At 40.8% G+C, this 20,986-nt stretch overlaps 1 protein-coding gene across 1 annotated transcript; it reads left to right on the top strand.

The window, feature by feature from the left end:
• The first annotated feature begins 1,958 nt into the window (after positions 1–1,958).
• LRRC38 (leucine rich repeat containing 38) lies at positions 1,959–16,817 on the top strand. The gene is made up of 2 exons (XM_009951916.2): positions 1,959–2,586; positions 16,564–16,817. The coding sequence occupies exons 1-2, from the start codon at positions 1,959–1,961 to the stop codon at positions 16,815–16,817; spliced, it is 882 nt and encodes a 293-aa protein (XP_009950218.1).
• Positions 16,818–20,986: the final 4,169 nt, after the last annotated feature.

The raw sequence follows: 20,986 nt of genomic DNA on the forward strand, positions 1-20,986 counted from the left end.
TCTCTGTAATTTAAGGGTAAATATTTTAACTAATCATCTCAGGAATTTAATTGGGCTTTGCTCTGGTGATTTATAGAGGCAGCTGTGCCCATTTCTTTCTGGGTTGTGTTTTAAAAGTAATTCAAGACATGAGACACCTGGAGCAGCATGTGTGTTTATGGGAGGGATCTAGAGGCTGGCTCAGGGTGGTTTAGTTAAAAGACCTATGAATTAGAAACAAGGTGTGTTGCAAAATGTGAGAGAGGGGTGTTCAAAGGTAAAACACTTCCTGGCACGTTCATTTGCCAACAGCAATTCACAGAATTGCTGAGGTTGGAAGGGACCTCTGGAAATCACCTAAGCCAATCCTCCTGCTCAAGCAGAGTCAAAGCAGGTTGCCCAATGCTGTCTCCAGTTGGGTTTTGAATATCTCTGCAGATGGAGACTCCATAAACTTTCTGGGCAACCTGCTCCAGTGCCTGACCACCCTCACAGTAAAAAAGAAGTGTTTTCTTGTGTTCAGAGTGTTTTTAATCTGTGCCCAAAGCCTCTTTTTCTGTCAGTGGGCGCTGTTGAGAACAGTCTGGCTCCCTTTTCATTCCGTCCCAGCACTTTGGTGTTTCTATGTCCTTACTGATGGAGAGGTTGATAATACTGCTTTCATTATTTGAGTTTAAGTGCTGGTATCTTGGGAGGATAAGCTATCTTAGAAGGAAATTTCTGTACCGTCCTGGATGAAAGATACTCTGATTTCGGTTATGAAATACTATCTTAGGTTGAGATTACTGTCCTCTCTCTGACCTAGGAATGGTCCAAAGGTGTTTGACTTTGTGCTCTAATCTTCAGGACCCATGCACCCAAATACTATCTGTCTTTAGAAAAATCTTTCCTCATAAGTGCATAGGTGTGGCCCAAGTACTGGAGTCCCCTTTCTGTCTGCTTACACAGTGTGCATGAAGAGGGAGGGACGGAGTTAAAAGTTAAGCTTGCAGCTGGCAGAGGACTTGCCTTTCTGGGTGTGGATTTGGGGATGTCAGAAAAACACAGATGCCTTGTTGCAAAATCATCTCCGCTGTCCCATGGGGGACAAGCAGATTGATTGTCAAATAGTTCAACTCCCTGAAAATGAAGGAAATCTGTTCAGTTTTAACTAGCTGAAGATTTGGTCCACAATTTGCACTTTTCTGTAGCCCAACAGACACAGTGCCGTATTAGAAAGTAGCTGTTTTGGTCATTAAAACAGGAAGGAAAACACCCCTCGCTTTTAAGATGATATTTGTTGTTGCTCCAGTTAGGTTATACTTATTGGTTAAAAGATAATGAATGAGCCATATTTAAATAATGTTAACATGCTTGCTCTAAAAGCAGAGAAGACATCCAGGAGCAGCACAAGTCGGCATTCTCTGTCTTTGCCCCCCCCCCCCCCCCCCCCTTGCTGTTCTCCTCCCTGTTTTACAAATGAAAGGGAAAACAGACCTTAGCAGTCAACCAGGATGCTTCCCTGACCCTTGATTGCATTTCTATAGGGTATTGGTCACCTTGATGTAGAAACAAAATAATTTCATCAGTTTATTAACTGAAGGGCTTTTTAAGCAAAGCTGTTGCTGTCGGAGTCACAGGATCAGGTGTGATTTCCCGTTTGCTGGAATATACAGCAAATATGCAAACAGGCTCTTGGCTTTTTTTAGCTCACAAAAGCAAGGGAGTCCTTTGAAAGATCCTCCGTTTACCCAATCATCGCTTTCCCTTACACTGTACAGCATTATAATATTCTGACAGTGTAAATCCTCACATTTGCCTCCCTCCCTCTTTCCTTCAGTCCCTCTCCCTCCCCCCTCCCAAGACTGCTGCTATCGGATCTGTGATGATATGTGATCTCCTGGACACACACACACACAAGTACCAGGCACTGCTGCTCAGCTGAGCAAAATGTCTTTCTCTTAGAAGTGGTGCTCATCACAGCTTTCAAATCCTTGACGATGTTGCCATGCTTTCCTTTCTGCCTTCTGCCTTTTTCTGTCTTTGTCTGCCTGCTTTTCTTACCCGTGGGTCATTTTTGCCCTGCTGTCTGTAGCTGTATGGACTACCACACCATAGATTGCCGGGATCAAGGACTCCCAAGTGTTCCTAATCCATTTCCATTGGATGTACGGAAACTTCTTATAGCTGATAACAACATTCAGGCGATACCAGCTGATTTCTTTATATTTTATGGAGATCTAGTCTATTTGGACTTCAGGAATAACTCCCTCACCTCTTTAGAAGAGGGCACTTTTAGCAGTTCTACCAAACTGGTGTATTTAGACTTAAGCTACAATAATTTAACACAGCTTGATGCTGGGATATTCAAATCAGCAGAAAAACTGATAAAATTGAGCCTTGGAAACAATAACCTGGTGGATGTGGATGAGGCTGCTTTTGAGAACCTGGAACAGCTCCAAGTGTTAGAATTGAATGACAATAACTTACAAAGCCTAAACGTGGCAGCCCTAGAAGCGCTTCCCTCCCTGCGGACTATACGCTTAGAGGGCAACCCTTGGGTCTGTGACTGTGACTTTGCCAATCTTTTCAGCTGGATACAGGACAATGCATCTAAGCTCCAGAAAGGTAAAGCTCGGTGGCTTACAGCGCAGTGTGTGTACGTCTCTCTCTCTGTATGTGTGTCTCGGAGGGAAGGAGGGTTCTTGGTCAGATTGTCTGTGTGCTGCCTGCAGTGACCCAAACTGAATTTTGGTCAAACTGTAATTGCATGCTTTCAACAAATGAGTCCATTAAAATGATGTTGGCTTCTTTTTAGCAGCTGGTCCTCCTCCCAGTTAAGAAATAAAATTTAAAAATTAAGCCCTAATAATTTTGATTTACAGACTAAACTTACATAGGCAGTGAAAGAGCCTTTTCAAATTCATTCAGCCCAGAGCTGGTTCTCTTCCAGACTTCATTTTCTCGCTGGTAAATATATTTTCTACAATAAGCCCTTTGAGCAGCTAAATATTCTGTGCCAGCTCCTTAGGAAAACTGATTTTTCTCTCATTTTACTGATCAGCTATAAAACTGCTACAGAGGAGTTAAATCCCCATTTTATGCAACTGTGATTTTTCAGCCCTTTCCTGAAAGCATTTTGTTGTGATACTCTTTGTTTGAGACACTCTTCAGTAGCTTGATTTTGGCTCTTTTCATTAAAATAGCACTGCTTCCAATATAAGGAATAAATTGAAATGGCTCTGGAACACCGCAAAATGCAGGACATGTAATTCTGGTATTTGGGACAGTAATTTTCAGAAAAGCATGGGGGGAGAAAAATAAGTATTAAAACTGCCATATATAGGGAATCCAGACTCTTGCTCCACATTTCCCGCACGATCCCAAAGCCTCTCTTAATCCAGCTTTAGCAGGATCATCTCACAGTTCATGCCTCCCAACAAGCACTGAGGCATAAACTCATGCCACTGAGCTGCCCAGCTGCTCGCAGAAGGCAAACTGCTTGGAGCGTAGAAACTTTGTAAGGGCTACAGAGGGTGTGCAGGTATGGCCCGACGCGAAACCACCGGCGTCCGGGCTGTGTCTGAAGGGGGCTGCCTGTGCAGAAGATAAAGGCTGCCTGTTCAGATAAAAGGCTGGTGGAGAAGAGCTCAGGAAAATGGGTTGAGGTCAAGTAACCATTTCTTTGAATTCAGACAAAAAGGGAGAAAAACACAGTAAGCCTACAAATTTCAGAGGTCTCTTCTCCCCTTTCTTGATCATCAGAGTCTGTATTCAGTTATTCCAGTTCTTCCTATGCTCATGACCTTGGGTAGCATTTTTTTAATATACTCATCTAGGTCACCCTAAATTCTTAGCTGTTTTAAGGAAGAAGTCATCGGAGGAAAAAGTGTTGAGTTGTTTTTTTTTTTCTCCTTCCTCAGTGAAATTTTCATCTTTCTAAACCAAACCTGGGACTGTTCTCCCACCTTCCCTCATGCTTTAGCTAAGGTTTGCTCTATTTGGACCAATCTCCAATGCTAAACATCAGTTCACTTTCCCTGTGCTTCCCATCTCTTTCAGTGAACTTCTAACTCCTTCCCCTTTATCCAGACTTTGTTCAGTTTGAGAGTCTGTCCCAGCCCATCTTCACTATGGGGGTGGTGAGGCTCTGGAACAGGTTGCCCAGAGAAGCTGTGGCTGCCCCCTCCCTGGCAGTGCTCAAGGCCAGGCTGGACAGGGCTTGGAGCAACCTGGTCTAGTGGAAGGTGTCCCTGCCCGTGGCAGGGGGGTTGGAACAAGATGATCTTCAAGGTCCCTTCCAACCCAAACCATTCTGTGATTCTATGATCTCTTTTCTCTTCTGCCCCATGAGTGTTTTAAAGCATATATGAACTTGTGTCTGGAAATCTCAAGTGACTGAGCTTTCCCATAGTATCACCAGTGTTCCCCAGTGTCTTGCAAGCTTAGGCATGGTTTCTTACAGCAACCTCTGTCATCCGCAGTTGTGTTTCAGCCAAATAGCTAAAAAAATTACTACCTCGTCCGGGTCTTCTAAACTTCTAGTTAGATTGGATTTGGGAAGACAAGGAGGGAAGGAGCAAATATTCAAATAGTTGCTTTTAGCAGAGCTGCCCCACTCGCATGGCCTAAGAAAATGATTTGCATTTGTTCCCAGGAGCAAGTCCCCTGATACCTTTGCCGCCAGTCGTATCAGTGAGATCTAGAGCATGTATGCAGAAAAGTGTGCAAAGTCAGCATTTTCATGCCTTATTGTGAGCTGCTGCCACAAAATTACTGGCTGTCTCCTTTAATAAAATAGCAAAACATTATTCATGAAGGTGAGGGCAAAACTAAACCCAAAAATAAAGAGTGGCTCAGTGACATTTCAAAACCATGTGGCCAGAAATGAGTGCCTTTCAAAACAACTTTTGGAAAGTCAGTGTAAAAATGATTCTTAGGGTTATGATTTGATTGCATTTTATATCCAGTTTCCAGTTTTTAATGAAGTTGCAATATTATGCTTATTAGGAACTAATTGCATTAGTGTTACTTGTCTGTTTATACTTGTCCAAAGCCACGTTAGCCTGGCCTTTCCTGGGAGGGGTGGGAAGAGCATCTCCCTGAAAGATTCAGCATTCAGACTCCCTGGCTTCCTCCTGATACTGCTGTAAGGCTGGAGACAGAAGCATTCTTGCAGCAAACACATCAAGATAAGTAGGGCAGCAGGCATTATGTCTGGAAGTACAGCGAAAGAAAAAGATTGGAATACATTTTCAGGGCCCAAGAAAAGAGCTTAGCTGTCTTGGCTGCATGCATTTCCTTTGTAATTCTGCAGCAGCTCCTGCATTTGCATTGCATGGCTTATACAAATGGAAAACGGCAGGAGGGAAGGACTTGGCTGGTGGTTTTTTTCTCTTAATTTTCTTTAAGAATCAGCTGTGATTTGTAGTACAGAACACTTCTGTGACAGATTGATGTTCTCCAGCATTTAAATGGCAGACTTTGTAACCTGGGTTTAGTGAGAAGGGGAACAGTGTGGAAAGGTGAATGACAGTGACCTTGCATAGGTGATCCCCAGTCCTGGCATGAAAAGTACGAAGCACTGCAAAGAAACTAAAGGCTCTGTACGCTGTCGTGTGTCTTACGCTGGCTTGGGATGCTTCAGGATGGGTTAGACAAGAAAAGATGCGGCAAAGCAGAAAAGCAGCGTGCTGTAGCCGTGCTGTGGATGAACTGGGGTCTAGGGGTCTAGGGCTGCCATTTGCAAGTGTCACTGGAGCATAGCAGTCCCTCGGGATTCAGAACTGGTAGCAAGAAACAGGAGGTAAATGGCTGGGAGAGAAATACATTGGCAGATAGATTTAAGTTCTGGGCATTCATTTTGATTCCTCTCTTAAATAACTTTAAACACTTAAAATAGTTTAATGTGCCCTGTCTGCATGTCTGAGAGAAATCGCTCAAACTGTTAACTATTTACTAACGCCAGCCACTGCTCCTCCACCTTTTAATTTTAGCACTGCAGTAAATGGCCTGTTAATCAAAGCTACCCTTGTTTTTCATAAAAGAAATACCAAGTTGATTTAAAAATTGGAGTTTTATCAATGTGAACGGAAATCTCAATAATTGATCCTGAAGCGCTCTACCTCTGTAATTAAGGCCTCTGGAAAACTCAGTGACCTGAACAAAAGCCATACTTCAACTCATTAGTTTTGCAAAAGCCAGGTCCATTTACTTTCTGGCACGCTACCAGAAATAGCTTGTAAAGTTATAACTTATGCTGACCCGTCTGACTAGCTGACTGTAAAGCCTTTTCCCAGCTGAGCTGCCTTTGCACATCTGACTTGTCGCTTCACACAAACAGCTGGGATTTGAATCATTTTACAGATCCCAGCCTCAGAACCTCGGCCATATTGTTACCGAAATACCAGACCAACACTCTCTAAGACCAATCTGTAGGTATTAGAAAGCAAGGCAGTCTTTATTACAGCGCGGGGCGCGCAGGCGAATCATTTCGCAAAGGTGAGCGCGCTTTTCGGTTGCATGGTTACAGCCTTTATAGACCTCTCTCATGATACGTTCATTATCTTTACTGAAAAGGCTGTGTATTCTAATGATTTCCCAGAAATATTTTACATAGGTTCCTTCCCCTTTGTGTATCCTCTGTCAAGCAGAACTAAATGGGTCCGTGGTCCTTCGAGGGTCTCTAGTGGTTGTCCGTAGTCTTCCTCACCGTGTCTTCTAGTTGAATCCCCCATCTTGAGCACAAGCCGGAGGCCCCTTTTCTGATGCAACCTCTTGTTTGTTCTGCAACCATAACAATCGGTCAAGTAGATTTTTGATGGGCTTCCCCTTAACATGTAGCCTGGTAGATAGCTTTGTCTCCTTGATGTCTCCTTGATGTCTGGAGATAGCTTTTGAGGGAGCTCCTGTGGTTCCTGCAGTTTCTGTACATTCCTCTTTCATCAGCAAACAGGCTGTGCAGAGTTTCAAGACACAGAGTTTCACATAGTTTCACAACCCCTAATTCAAATATTAGCAAACCCAAAACTCATGCAAAAGTAGAAAACTTCACTAAATTTCTAAATAAAGGCTTAATTGGCACTAAGTGAATATTCTCACATGGCAGATTTGCAGGCACGTTTATTAAAGAAACTGCACTAAATTTTTGCAATCAAACTCAGCACTTTAAAACAGCAAACCTATTTTTATACTCTTGAAAAGATACTAAACCCAGCATGTTCATCATACTCCAAACCACATTTTTTTCCCCTCTGATTTGTGTATTAATTGATTAAAATGTATGTAGTGCAAAGTAGACAAAGAACTGTGAAGATCAGTGGAATGGTGGTAAGTGGAGAATATGTATAACAGTTGTTCTTTTTCCTAAAGAAAACCAAGTGTTCGCTATGTGTCAAAATGGTTAAATTACAAAACTTATAAAGGTTTTCTGTAGAAGGCTGTTTGATTTTACGGGTATTTGTTACACCTGAATGGCAGTGTGGTGGCAAATGATCTACTCTAGGTGGTCCTGCTCTGGCAGGGGGGTTGGACTAGATGATCTTTCAAGGTCCCTTCCAACCCCTAATATTCTGTGATTCTGTGATATTAAAGGCTTTCCATTAGGAGGAGCGTGGAGATTAAGAATATTGGGTAATTTTTTGTAAGTAGAAAAGTTGGAATATCTCTGTCTCTCCAAAGATAGGCGTAAACGCTTTCATGGGAAATTTTACTCAATGGGGGGCATGCAAACTCTCAGAACAAAAAATATCTTGAAAGAACAAAGATCTAAGTTGGTCTTAAATGTATTACACGATTTCCTTGAATTCTTTGCATATCTGAGATGTATGCTATTATGTTCTGTCCTCTGCTTGCCGGTATTTGATCCATCATCTGGAATGTTAGAAAAAGCGATTGACAAGGTGGAAGTTCTCTAAAGTGAGAATTGAAGAAAGCAGAGGAAGAAGAGAGTTTGTTTGGATTGTGGGAGAAGATGTTAAGGAAAATACAGATAAAAGCAAGAGAGGTACTGAATAAAGGGAAGGATGATTATAGGTTGAGTTAAATAATTTTGGGGCATAATATTTCAAAATTTCGAATTCAGTGAAGTCTAAGGAAATTTGGCATTCATGTTTTTTAGATCAAGAGTCACCTTTGAGATTTCAATAGGAGCTGGAAATCCTGCAAAAATACACTCAGTAATTTCTCATATTTGGAAGGGCTTTCCTGTACTTTCAGAGCTTGTTCTGTATCACGTTATCTTGGCTAAAAATGCACTTTTCCTTTCTTGCCTCATCTCTTCACTTACTTTTTTTAGTAATACTGTTTGAAACTCGAGGCTCATCCAGCAAAAGGTTGTTGCTGGTGCACATGACCTGCAGAACTAAGGTTTATGAACGCATACGTTTCAACTTTTAAATACAAATGGCTTTGGAATAAATTTTTGGTGAAAGATGCTCTTTAAAAGTAGTGCTTAGCACTGCGAAACATGTTCCTTGAACCCCTCTGTGGGTCTCATCTAGACAAAGGGCTTGGGTTCAGATAAAACGCATCTAACAAGAAGGGGTACGAGTAGTCTGCAGTGGCTGCACTGAACGCTTTGCAGAGATCTCTGCCGGCTTTTGCTTTCTGTGAACGTGCTTTGGGCAGCTGTGCCTGTGACCTTGTTTGCTAATGACTAATGCATTTTTAACATTACTTTCAATTAGAGTTTAAGTATTCCTTGGAGTGTGACTGTAGTGTCTCCTTTCTGTCATCTTGCCCTCATTTTGCTTCTTACTTTTTACTTCTCAGTATCTTTGGAAAAACCTTTTTGGGAAGTTGTGTAGCATTTCTGGGATTGCAAGAAAGAGTCGATGTCTATGCTGTATGTTTTAGATGCAATGGTGTTTTCTCAACCTTTTGTGCTTAATACATCCTCTAAGTTCCCTGCTATCCATTGCAAGAATGAAAAATTTTGCTGCCCTCTATTAGAACAGTATGAGAGAGACTTTTAGCAATTTGATTAAAAGGTTTAGACTGAGCATTTTCATGAGTAGCCTTGTGTACATTGGTATTTCCAGAAAGACTTGAAAAATTCGTTCAGAATTGAATTGGCCAGTGACAGAATTACAACTAGATTTGTGCTGCCTCTGTGATCTATCAAGGAAATAAACGTTCCGAATGTTTGAAATTAAAAGTAGCACAAGTTTAAGTGAGGATCGGTACTCCGTGTTAGGCTTCCCTGTTACAGACAGGGTTAGCTGGCACAGTGTCAGTACGCTATCCTCCTGAATGCTAACGTGTACATTCACACCAGTAGAAGCAGAACTGGTAAAAGAAGCCTGAAGAAGACAGAACTGAGTCCACTTGCAGAACGGTATCTTAAACTAAGGTAATCGCTGAACTTTAGTGGAAGGAAGTTCATTAGTGGCAGCAAATCCCATGTCACAACAGAAAGGCTGTAGCTAAGACCATGTTTTCCTCTTCATTTGGTCAAATGTTGCTCTGCTTTGGAAAGCTGTGTGCACAAGACTACAAATTTTTAAGATACCCAAAGGAGTTTTTAATGCCAGTACTGATACTGATGCTGTTTAGCTGCTTTCAAGAATTCTGTAGCTAGTACGTCCTCAACACAGATAGGTAAATTCTGGTCAAGTGGCATATCTCCAGGTAAAGACTGCCTATGCAAAAGAATAGGAGAGGAGGATGGCGGTGAGAGGAGGTAGGAAAAAAGCAGGAGCAGGTAACAATGAGACTGTAAGCAGCCTTCTGGAATGGGAGACTCAGACTGAATTGGGTACTAAAAGAAAGCGGTTATAAGATTCAGAAGTAAATCACTGTAGTGAGAAGAATGGACTGATTTTTGTAACACTGTTTAGAAAGACTGTGCCATGAGCACATCCTCTCTTGCTTCTCAGGCTCTTTCTGTAATCCCATTCCAATCTAAGATCAATAGATACTAAATTTATTCTGTAAATAAAATAATGCCTTGCTTCAGTGGTCTAGGCCTTTATAGTAGCCCTGGGCTCACTGAAAACGTTAAACATTGTCTTCAAAACAAAGCATCATAATTACATGAGAGTACAGGCTTCATTTGACCTTCTAATCTATCTAAAAGGCAGTGAAACAACTGAGCGTTTTGTAAGTCCTCTCGACTTATTATTCTTTATCAGTACCTGTTTATTCATCTGCTATGTAGAGAAGGCTGCCTTAGCTTCATGTACTCATATATAACCAGAACAAGCTTCAGCTAAAAAGGACAGACTGTTCTGTCCATTGCAGCCATTCGGTTCTTCCCTGAGTATCGTGCACATGCTTAGCACATCACTAGTACAGAACATAATATCCGTTTTTTTTTTGGAAAGGAATTAAAAGCCTTAAGACATTTCACACATTCAGCAGCTTTTATTCTGTTCAAGCAGAAACTCCTAACAGAAATTAGATTCCCTAACAAGCGCATCAAATCTGTTTCTATACATAGATACATACATAAATATATAATTTGATCTCCTAGTCATTTTTAGTAAAATGATCTGACTGTCACTGGCTTTTCCCTCTGTTTCCTCCATTTTAAGGTGTTTTGGAGTACTTGTGTCTTTCAGGGATCTGAAGATGTGAGGACAGCATGTGCAGATGTGAACACCTGATGTTAAACTTTATATTTAGACATTGAGACAAACTGTTAAGTGCCCTCTAATGTTGATTAGGGCACTTAGCCATAGAAAGTTTTATTTAGGGACTTAAATCTAGGCTTCAGGTTTTTTTCAAGCCTTACTGTTCTGATAGCTTGAGGCTATTTCCAATGAAATTTCATCTCTCTTCAGAGTCAATGCCTTTCTCACTGCTTATTAATACATCTAATATGTTAGTAACAGTGTTTAAGTAGACTAAAGAGAACTATAGCTGAAGGCAAAATACCATACAAGAAATAAAATGCCACATTTAAACATTTCAAGTCTGTCAACTGCGTTCAGCAACATGAGAGCACAGCTAAATTCCACCCAAAAGGGCCAATAGTAATTTTACTTTAAAAAAAATTGAAAAAATAGTGTATTAGAATGCTTTTACATTTATTGTGTAGTTAGTAATGAACACGTGTGCATGAAGCTCACTGAAATGTTTATGGCTTCAGATGTTTATTTGGATGCATTTCCTGTGCATACCTGTGTATGTATAAGTGGGCTTTTTCATTATCTCGTACTATTGTACATTGCTAAATGTCGGGAAACTATTTCTCTTGATACTTGTTTTTTGTGAACTCAACAAAGACCCAACAGAATTGAGGCCAATTTTTCTTTTTTTTTTTCCTTTTTTTTTTAAATTCAGCATCCAAAATTGTAGCTGGGAAATCTCGCTCTGAGGGTTAACAGAGAGACTGTAATATTGAAGTCACAATGAGTTTCAGAAGCTCTCCAGTAGAAGATATAGTTAGCATAGGTATTAGAAATAAGCAAAGACAGAAATACACAAGGAGTCCTTCAAAATGGTCGAGTAGACCTGGAGTAAGTGATACCTCCTGCTGCTTGTCTTTAGCTGGAGGAATGCAAGACAAACTCACAATACAATATGTCATCAGCCAACATATCTAGGGAAAACCTGTGTCAGATCTAAGAGCAGGCAATTTCAATGCACTCGATGGTCCAGCCAGTGTACTGTTTGAAAATTCCTGATCAAACAGTACCTGAGAAACTTGGTTGACGTATGGCTACGAAGTTCTGCTAACAGAACTTGGTATCTGGGTTTCCGTGGGGTTTTGGGGATGGGAAGATCAGCACAGTTATAACTTAGGGCATTACAACATTGTCAGTCTGCTTTCATTAATTTACAAGGAAATTATTAGTTAATTGCATAAAACTGGTTTAAGGCTGCATCCATTTTCTGTGAGCTTCATTTTTACAGGGGAAGCATTTCAGCCTCTGACTCTACAAGACAAGTAGGTCTGTGCCTATTCCTTTACAGAAACAGATGCAAAGTGTTTATTAGGATCAGGCTGCAGCTTAACTGTCTACAATTTATTGTCAATGTTTGAGTGCTAGACTTCAGTGGAGTTACAGTCCTCTAACGGTAAGGCATCTCAAAGTCACATTATTCTAAAACTTATTAGGGAATTTCACTGCAATAAATTCTACCTGGAAGCCTCCTGCACCACTTCTTTATAAACACATGTATCTTTTCTGTTAAAAAACCCCATGCCTTTCCTTTTAACACTATGGTTCTAGAATTCCAGCATTTCACACTTCTCGTGTTACATAGAGTATCTATTCCTCGGGGTACAGACCCATATTTTCATCTTACTTTATTTTTTCAGTGTTAAGAGACAAGCCTATATAGAATCTAGCACCTGTCCCTTGACTGGGACTTCAAAGTATTCCCTTTTTAAAAGCAAACAATATATTACAGCTTCTTCAGACGATGCAGCAGAAGGATACAGTGTGTGACACTGTCCTTGGGACAGCTGGAGTTGTTACAGATAATGTGATGGCCCTGACCAAAATAACATAAGCTATATATTTATAACACACTCACGCTTGTTATTTCATTTACAGATTTGTTTGGCATGAAGGAGGAACTCTTTGAACATGTTGTGGGAGCAGTGGGATACATAATTATCATCAAAGGTTTTCTTGCTGCAGCCAAGCAGTAAATATCAAATTTCTTTGAGATACCCTTTAAAAGAAGCCTGGCTGATTTTTTTAAAAGAATAAATTGAACAGGTTCTACAGAATTAAAAAAACCAAACCAAACCACCAAACGAACGATATAATAATACTATTCAAGTGGTTAAAGTGTGTGAAAGTAGAGCACTGAGGTTACACAGTGCTCTCCTGTCCTCTGGAAGTCTTGTGTGTGGGGACAGGTAATTTGATTGAGCCAGTCTATATGCAGCAGAATTGCCCAGAGAAGAAAAACCACACATTATGATTGACACCAGTCACTTTATAGAAGCCATTCTTTTGTTCATTGTTCACGCAGAGGGTGTATGATGACCTGGGATTGGTTTCTGCCCAAGCAAAGAACAAAATTTATTGCTGGGCAGGAATGTAATAGGACAGGTGGAGCACAGAACATCAGTTCTCCAGACACGCTGGATTCTCGTCTCGTAAGGACAACCTACTTTTAAATAACATAAGAAAGTAACATACTGCTATGGAAGGAAGCAGGTGAAGTGGTATTTTTGGTATGTTGTCTCAAGCAGACATGCATGTGACCTTCAGGTTTTGAAGTTTTCAGGTAAGCATTTGCAAGCTCTGGTGCAATAACCACTGCATAGGCTTTGGGAAGAGAAATTCTTTGTGCCACCAGAGACATAGCTGCTAGTCTTACTGCTGTTACGAATGAACAGTCTGCTCCAAATTCTCTTTGGAGTTGAAAGGAAAGCTTCCATTAACTGTGTTGGGTTTTGCAATAGTGTCACGACACAGCAAAGAAACATTCACTGGACAGGATAGACAAATAAACGCTCCTCTCTCCCTCAGTCACTGGCATGTGCTTCCATCGAGTTTTTCAGTCCTTCTATGCTGCTTCCAGCATGATTTTATCAGACTGAATTGTGCGTGGATAGGAGAGGTCAGTTCATTCCCATCTTGTTGAAAGGATGGTGCATACCTAGGGTGGCTGAAAGTATACCTGGGAGCTAGCAAGGCCTCTGTACTGGCCCCTGGTTTATGAGGCTGTATTTTGCCTGTTGGCATCTATTATTCTTAATGACTAAGAATTCTGTGAAAACTTGAGCCTAAGCTCGCACGTTGGAGTGTCACAGAATAAAGCAAGTAGAAATTTCCCATCTAATCTATTTGGTTTGAGAACGTGACCTAGATTCCAGTACCCATGGCTACATGGAGAGGAGCTTTTTTGTTTCTGGTTATTGTATAACCACACTCAGTCATTACAGTACACTGATTCTCGTAACAAGAAATACGCTCTAAGTAACTTGGTGTGTTGCAGATTCTTTTCTATTTGTATTCTGTATGTTGTGGTGTTAGGTGAAAGCATCTGGGAAGTAGGAATAGGGCTCACAGTATATACAGGCTCAGTTTTGATTCATGGCAAAACTGCTGTTGGCAACGGTAATAAGTGGGCTCTTACTTTTCCATCCCTAGGATCCTGAGCAATACTACCGTACTAAGTTATTTCTAGAGGCAAGGGCTGCAGTATTTAGAACTGCTTAGAACAACAGTTTTCTTTTGAAGCCTTTTTTTGCTGTCTCTTATCAGTATATTCTTTTTCTACTTCCTTCCTTGTGGAAGCTTGGATCTGGTACTCCAGCTCATCAAGGCCACTCCACCATGGGGGTTATTTTAAAAGCTGGCAGGTGAGGACACCAGTTGGTCAGAAACAGAAAAAGTAGAGTTGTTTATGGTCACCTGTGCACTCTTCCTTTAGACATGCTGTGAGCATGGCTCAGCTGCTATGAAAACAGTGGTTCTTGTGAGTTCTCAACAGCTCTTGTAGTGGTTTGCTTTACAGACATTCAGTTATATAGAAACTTGTTTTTTCTTGTGCTTGCTACAAGTGAATGGGATTTGTTTAGATGCCGTATTCACTTGGACCAGGGTTTTCTGCCAGAATACTGCAATGATCTTTTGCTATTAGCAAGGACCTTCCTCTTAAAATGAATTTGCGATGTTACATTTGTTCCCTTGCTGTTTCTACACAACAGCAGTAACTGCTTTGATTACTGTCATTGACATCATGTTGATTTATTGAAAGCTGTTCACTTTTTAAAAATCTGATTAAAAAGACACAGGTCTTGGAATTCCATCCTATGACTTTTCACTCCTCCCTTATTTCGCATCGTTTTGAATAGGGAAGGATATCAGTTTGTGTCCCCTTTTGCTTGTCACTCCCATTAACCCCTAGAGTTGCTATTCCCAAGTCTTGAGGAAAAGAAAATATGGACTTGTGAACAGCTCTCACTTCTTTCAATATAAAGGTTTGTACAAAAAGATCTAACACAAGCTATAGAGTGCAATAGTGTGTACTTCCTCTAGCCACTCGTGCAGTCACGGGTGCACTTGAGTGCTCTGCTATGTCAGCTTGGATGCAAGACACCATAGGTATGAACACTGCAGGTTCTGGGTTTCCAAAAGTCTCAGAGGGTGATTGAAACCGTGTGGCTCCTTTACCTCCTGGACCAGTTCCACAGGCAGGAGGTTTCAAAGATCGGCAGAGCAAAGCCTCACCATCTGGTATGCATCGCCAGGGCACTCCAGGCTCAGGGAAACGGTGTGGCGTGCGTTCAGGTGGCAGTTTGCCTGGAGGAAACCGTTCAGCCTTGGGCATGCTGACTGTTGCCCTGTTCTGCTGGCAGCATTGATGACGTTGCCACTGAGAGGAGCATGAGAAAGAGGGAAGGCAACAGAACTTTAGGAAAATACAACAGATACAGGATGACTTTTAGGGATCAAAATTTAGTACAATCATCATTACAAGGTCAAGTAAGTCAGGGTGATAATTGGATCCATAGTAAACTTAGCTAAACCCCCCTCTCAAATCAACAGCTGGGCTGGATCCAGGTAACATCAGGTTTGCAGCACTAACCCTAGGAGCCTGGCTTTAATAGTAAAACATCATATGCTGTTAGCTCTTCAGCCACAGGAAAAATGGGGTTCACAAAAGCAGAGGAAATCTTATCGTCACGCATTCCTTACTTAGAGTGAGGTAATGGTTATATGGTGTAGAGCTGTGTGATGGAAATGCCTTGTACGCTGTGTGCACACAGCAATGCAGTCAAAACCTGGGAGTCTGCTCATTAGCAGACAAAAAGTGTATCAAGTAAACCAGCAGCAGTTCTCATGTCATTAATACACAAGTCTTGTATTTCCCCTTTACATTCATATCCTTAACAGCAAGATAAAAGCAATCTAGCCAACAGCTATAGAGAATTCCCTTCATTATTGGTTCCATTCTAGCCTTGTTAATGTACTCTCCTGATTTGCCCCTGTTGTGAGTGAAGAGGGAGCTGGGCATGTGCAGTGATCTGTATGCTTTTACTGTCTGGTACCAGGCACTGGGTTTTAAATTTGGGTTTTTTTGCTTTCACTATGAAGAACCCAGCTCTAGGCATTCTTCAATAATGCATGAAGGAATAATATCTGCTAGTCTGCATGTCCTTATGACAGAGAGAAAAGGTGAAAGCAAGTCCGTAGACAAACAAGCATCCATTAACTCTAAGTTGTTGTTCTGACTAGAAGAAAAAGAGAACTGTAGTTTTGGAACTACATGGAAAAAAGTCATGCAGAAGGCGCCAAGGTATGAAAGGAACTTCAGTATCCCTGTTACCCTGTTTTGGAGTCACAATTTTGTTCATATGGAAGAGCTGGGAAGTGCTTCCAGGGCTTCAGATTTAGATGCATCCAGTGTTCAACATTTACTTTTTTAAATCCTCAAAGTCGTGGTTCCAGGTCATACCTGACCTCTTGGAAGACTGAAGGTGAACTAACTTAATTTCCAGGAACCACTCAAGGGGCCTATGTAATGGCTTTTGGATAGTGACAGATTTTGTTCCATTTTTTCCTGAATTTTATACAAATTCATAAACTTAGAATTAACCCTAAAACTTTTCTTCAGCCGTTCAGTCTCTGACCAGAGCAACAGCATGCATCAATATTCCACTGATTTGTTTCCCTTTCCTCTTCTTTGCAGGTCTCCATGAAATCCAGTGTTCCCTGCCTGTAGAAAATAGAAGAATCTTTCTGAATGAATTATCTGAGGTCAGCTTTAGTGAATGCAAATTTAGTTTGTCATTGACGGACCTTTTTATCATCATCTTCTCTGGAGTCGCAGTCTCCATTGCTGCTATTCTATCAAGCTTCTTCTTAGCAACTCTAGTACACTGCTTCCAAAGATGTGCTCCCAGTAAAGATGACGATGATGATGAAGACGACAGTGAGGACTGAACTTAGTCTATATACTTAAGTTTCCTTGGTTTATAAGTTACTAGATCATCAGCCAAAGTCTAGGAAGAAAACAAGTAGAGTAAAAGCTTTAAAGGTGAATTAAATGAAATCACAATGTTTAAGCATCCCTTCTAATCTCATGATGGTCACAGGTAGGAATTGCAGTTTGCATCTGACACTGTTAGCTTTGCTTACATATGTAACCTGATGCAATGAGACCGGGTTGCTTTCTATGATCCTTAATCAAACACTGCATTTAAATTTGAAGATTGGAGGAAAAAAGGGGGGAAAGGCAAAAAAAAAAAAAGTTCCAGTGTTTTAAAAGACTAGCTCACAGCTTCCAGATGGTCCTTCTGATGAGATGCAGATTCCTGTGAGTGCTTAATAGCTTGTTCTAAATGTACTTTGAAAAAGGACTGGCTAGATGGAGGCATTTCAGCTGGACAATATGGAAGCAATTTAAAATGGTGTCCTTCCTAGATCGAAGTACTGGGAGATCCTATTAAGCTCACGCAACTTTCTAAGTTACAAAATGCAATTAAAATGATTCCCAGAGTTGTAGAAAGCTGATAGGAAGGTTGGCATTTTCTCTCTACAAATGTTCTCTATAAACATTCATCCTCCACTTAATGACAGCAGTTGCAGGCATCGTTCAGCCAAAAATATTTTTTTCTATAAGCAAATACGATTCTAGGTCTGAGTCACCCACTGCAGCTGCCTGGCACCTCTTTGGTCATGGCACAAATACTAAATATAACACTCCTTTGCATTTTTAGATGCAATGAAGTAAAGGATTTCCCTTCCCTGTAATGCTAGGCACAAGTAACTAACAGTATCCAATCCACTTAGTTATTTTAAAACACTAAGGGCTGTATTCTACTCCTGATTATACTAGAGTTAACACAACTGAAGTGAACACCATAATCCAAATTGGCAACCGTATAAACAAGAGTGGAATCCGGCACAATATGTTTCTGACTGTATTACAGATTTGTCAAAACTCAAGCTCTTCTATATAACGGTAGATATTTTTGTTAAAATTAAAGACATTTATTACAAGAGATTTTTGGAATAGTGCTGGACAGCTTTTTAGGATAAGTATATTTTTAAAATATTTGTAATGGAAATATTTTTTTAAAGCTCTGTATTTAAAGTATTATCTAGAGTAGCTGTGAGGGCTTAAAGTGATGAATAATGTAGTGATAAACAATCTAAGGACTGTATGCTATTATAAAAGAATTAGATCTGATAAAAGTAGCATCTATTTAACTACTGTAAATGCTATGATTTCTTAAAAAACACTCTTCAGTTAAAATATTGCCTTGCTCTGTTAATAAGAATGGTCTTTTGTGGACAGTTGGTTCCAAATCTCTTGTATCTGTTGTGGTAATTTGTTCAAGCAGAGAGGAGTGAATTACGCTGCGTGCGTTAAGGGGTGATACGGCCCGGTGGGTAGGGTACAAGGTTGGGACTCGGCACTCCTGGGTGTTGTCCCCATCTAACAGTGATCAGGTAGAAGACAGATCACTATCTGCCTGTGCCTCAGTTTCACTGCTTGTAAAACGAAGATCTTAAAGCACTTGGAAAACAGTTATTAAGACAAGCGATGCGGGGGCGCTATGTTGGGGCTACGTGTAATGATTGTATGTGTTGGGCCGAAGCAGATGTTGTGCAGTAGGTTTAATCTGATCTCATTTCAGTATGACTTCACCGACATCCGTGGAGTTAACTCCATTGGCTAACAGAGTTTGCAATGGAGCTTGCACCATGCTGGGGTCAAAACCAGGACAAGAGTGTTTATTTCTGTTAGCTCTGCAGCTTATTCAATGCGACTTAATGCTACCATTTTTAAGATTATTATTTCTGAAAACACATTGAAACAGAGTTAAGTAGGACAGTGAGAGGATTTTCTGTATCAATACTGTCTTATTCTATTCTGATTCTTTCAAGAAAAACAAAATGACATGATTTTCACTGTGTAGTGCCATGATTATAAAGAACACAAATATATTTATAATTTCAACACGGGCCTTCATGTGTATTTGTACGTGGGTAAGAAAAAAGGAGGGAAAACATGCCTGATTCTCTGCTTTGTAAGCGGGATTTTGCAGTACGGTTGGAAATACACAACTTGTTGCCCGGTGCAGTTCGTGAAGCATGCTCCTTTTGCAACGAATACGGATATGTTATCAACAGTTTTATATTTAGAGCTGCGTAAATTGTTTGGTCATGGAACGAGAAACTGGGTCACACTGTTTTGTCTGCAAGTTTTATTATGGACTCAAAACTTGTAACCAGTTAGCAGAAGGATTTGTCCTACCAAACTTTTCGGTGAGACATTAGCAAATGTTTCGGCAATTGTCTACCCTTCCTTTGGTAACGAATTTATGGTTCTGTTACGTTATCCTGTAAGGGTGAGTAATTTTGCAGCAGTCACATCTCAAACTGCACTATTTTGACTGGATTCTGCTCTTACTTGCAGGTTCATCCTACCATCGTGCCTCAAAATGAAGATCTAGATTTGTTTATAGTTTGTAGCTTTTTGTTCAACCCAACATAAAGCCCTGATTATATTTGGAACTTAGAACCCCTCAGAACAGCAAGGAACAGACCAAGCTGACACCCACATAATCCAGTGCAAGCCGAAGAGCAAGGCTTAGTAAAGCTTTATTTATGAAGCTGCCATTCTGGATACTTCATCACATCAAAGTAACTTTGCAATGTATGTTTTTTCCAGATAAGAAACCCTAATGATATTTTCCCTTATGAAGTAAAGCATTGAACTCATCCAGTTAGTAATATTTATTTGTTGTAAGCATCAGCAGTTACCTACTATTAATATTGATTTTTGCATAATTCTGGTTGCTAGTAAATGAATCAGAACTTGGATTTAGTTCTTACTGGGATTTTTCTTATTTTATATAATCTTCAGAGCAAAACATTCTCCTGTTGGAATATTGCCAGAACTAGTGATTACTATAATGATCCCTGGAAAACTTTGAAAGCAAATATCATCACGAATAGGAAGTGGCCTGAAGGCTGCATTATTATTGCAGTTTTTACCTCCACAAAGGTAGTTACACGGAGGTTAATCCCATCTCCAGCCTTGTGGACATGGGAAGTGTTCCCGTGTGAGGATGCTTCTGTGGGTGGGATCTAGCGAGTACACACTCCCTTCTCAGACAGCAGCAACCCCCACCCAGTAAGTTTAGAGAAGGTTACAGTGGTGCCAAGTATAAGAGCTGAATTTAGCTCCCTGTCCAATACATTGCTAGCTCAAGAAGCACTGCCTGTAGGTGGTTATAGATGCAGGAGAAAGTTTGTCCTTATTTACAATTTTCCTTCTAAAATGGCTTTGCTTTAGTGGTGGTATCTCTCACTGTGAGAAATGAGCAGACATTTTACCTGCTTCAAGGGGAATGAAAGATACTATGTGTGACCCAGATAAAACGTTGCAGGCTCCAAGAGCTAGGAAGCAGCTGTCACGTTGCCTGCAGATATGTCTCCTTGATGAAATGCTGGATCTTGGTATGTGTGAGGATCCAAAAAAATGTGCAGGAAAGCAAATCTGCATGATGTAATCGAGATAGCCTGACTTTTTAGAAGTGGGCACATTGGTTTAAAAAACCTAATCCACAGAATATTAAACTAAAGATCACCTGAAGCTACCATTTCAACCTCAGTCAGCCAGCCTCTTTTTGAGGCGGCTTCAGTCCTGCTGTGATTCTTACTCCGACGTGAATATTAATGGATCATTTTTTAGAGCAGCATAAAAATGCGTTGGGAAAGTACCTTGAAGGGATGGTTCTGGAAGCTCATAAAGAGGAGCATGCTGCGTGCCCACCTCAGATATACAGTAGGGGGTGAACCATTGTACACTGACAGCTAAAATTTAGCCTGGTGTACTTACAGGTGACCAAAAATGGTCTTGTCTTTCGGCTGTGGGAGGAACTGTGTGCAGTCACGTCTGTGTGTGGGTAGGGTGCACACGGTTGTGCGGTAGGGAGAAGGTGTGTGTATAACAATACTAGAGCTTGCTGTAACTATCACCCCTGTAGACAGTGGAACAGCTGAAGCCTGATGGGGATGCTGAGCCTGAGATGGTCCCTCATCCCTAGTGGAGGTTCCTCTGTGCTGGCTTTCGAACCTGCAGGAGCAACTCTGTGCAG

This window comes from Leptosomus discolor, chromosome 20 (genome assembly GCF_034619465.1).
Source record: "Leptosomus discolor isolate bLepDis1 chromosome 20, bLepDis1.hap2, whole genome shotgun sequence".
Taxonomy (NCBI): Eukaryota; Metazoa; Chordata; class Aves; order Leptosomiformes; family Leptosomidae; genus Leptosomus; species Leptosomus discolor.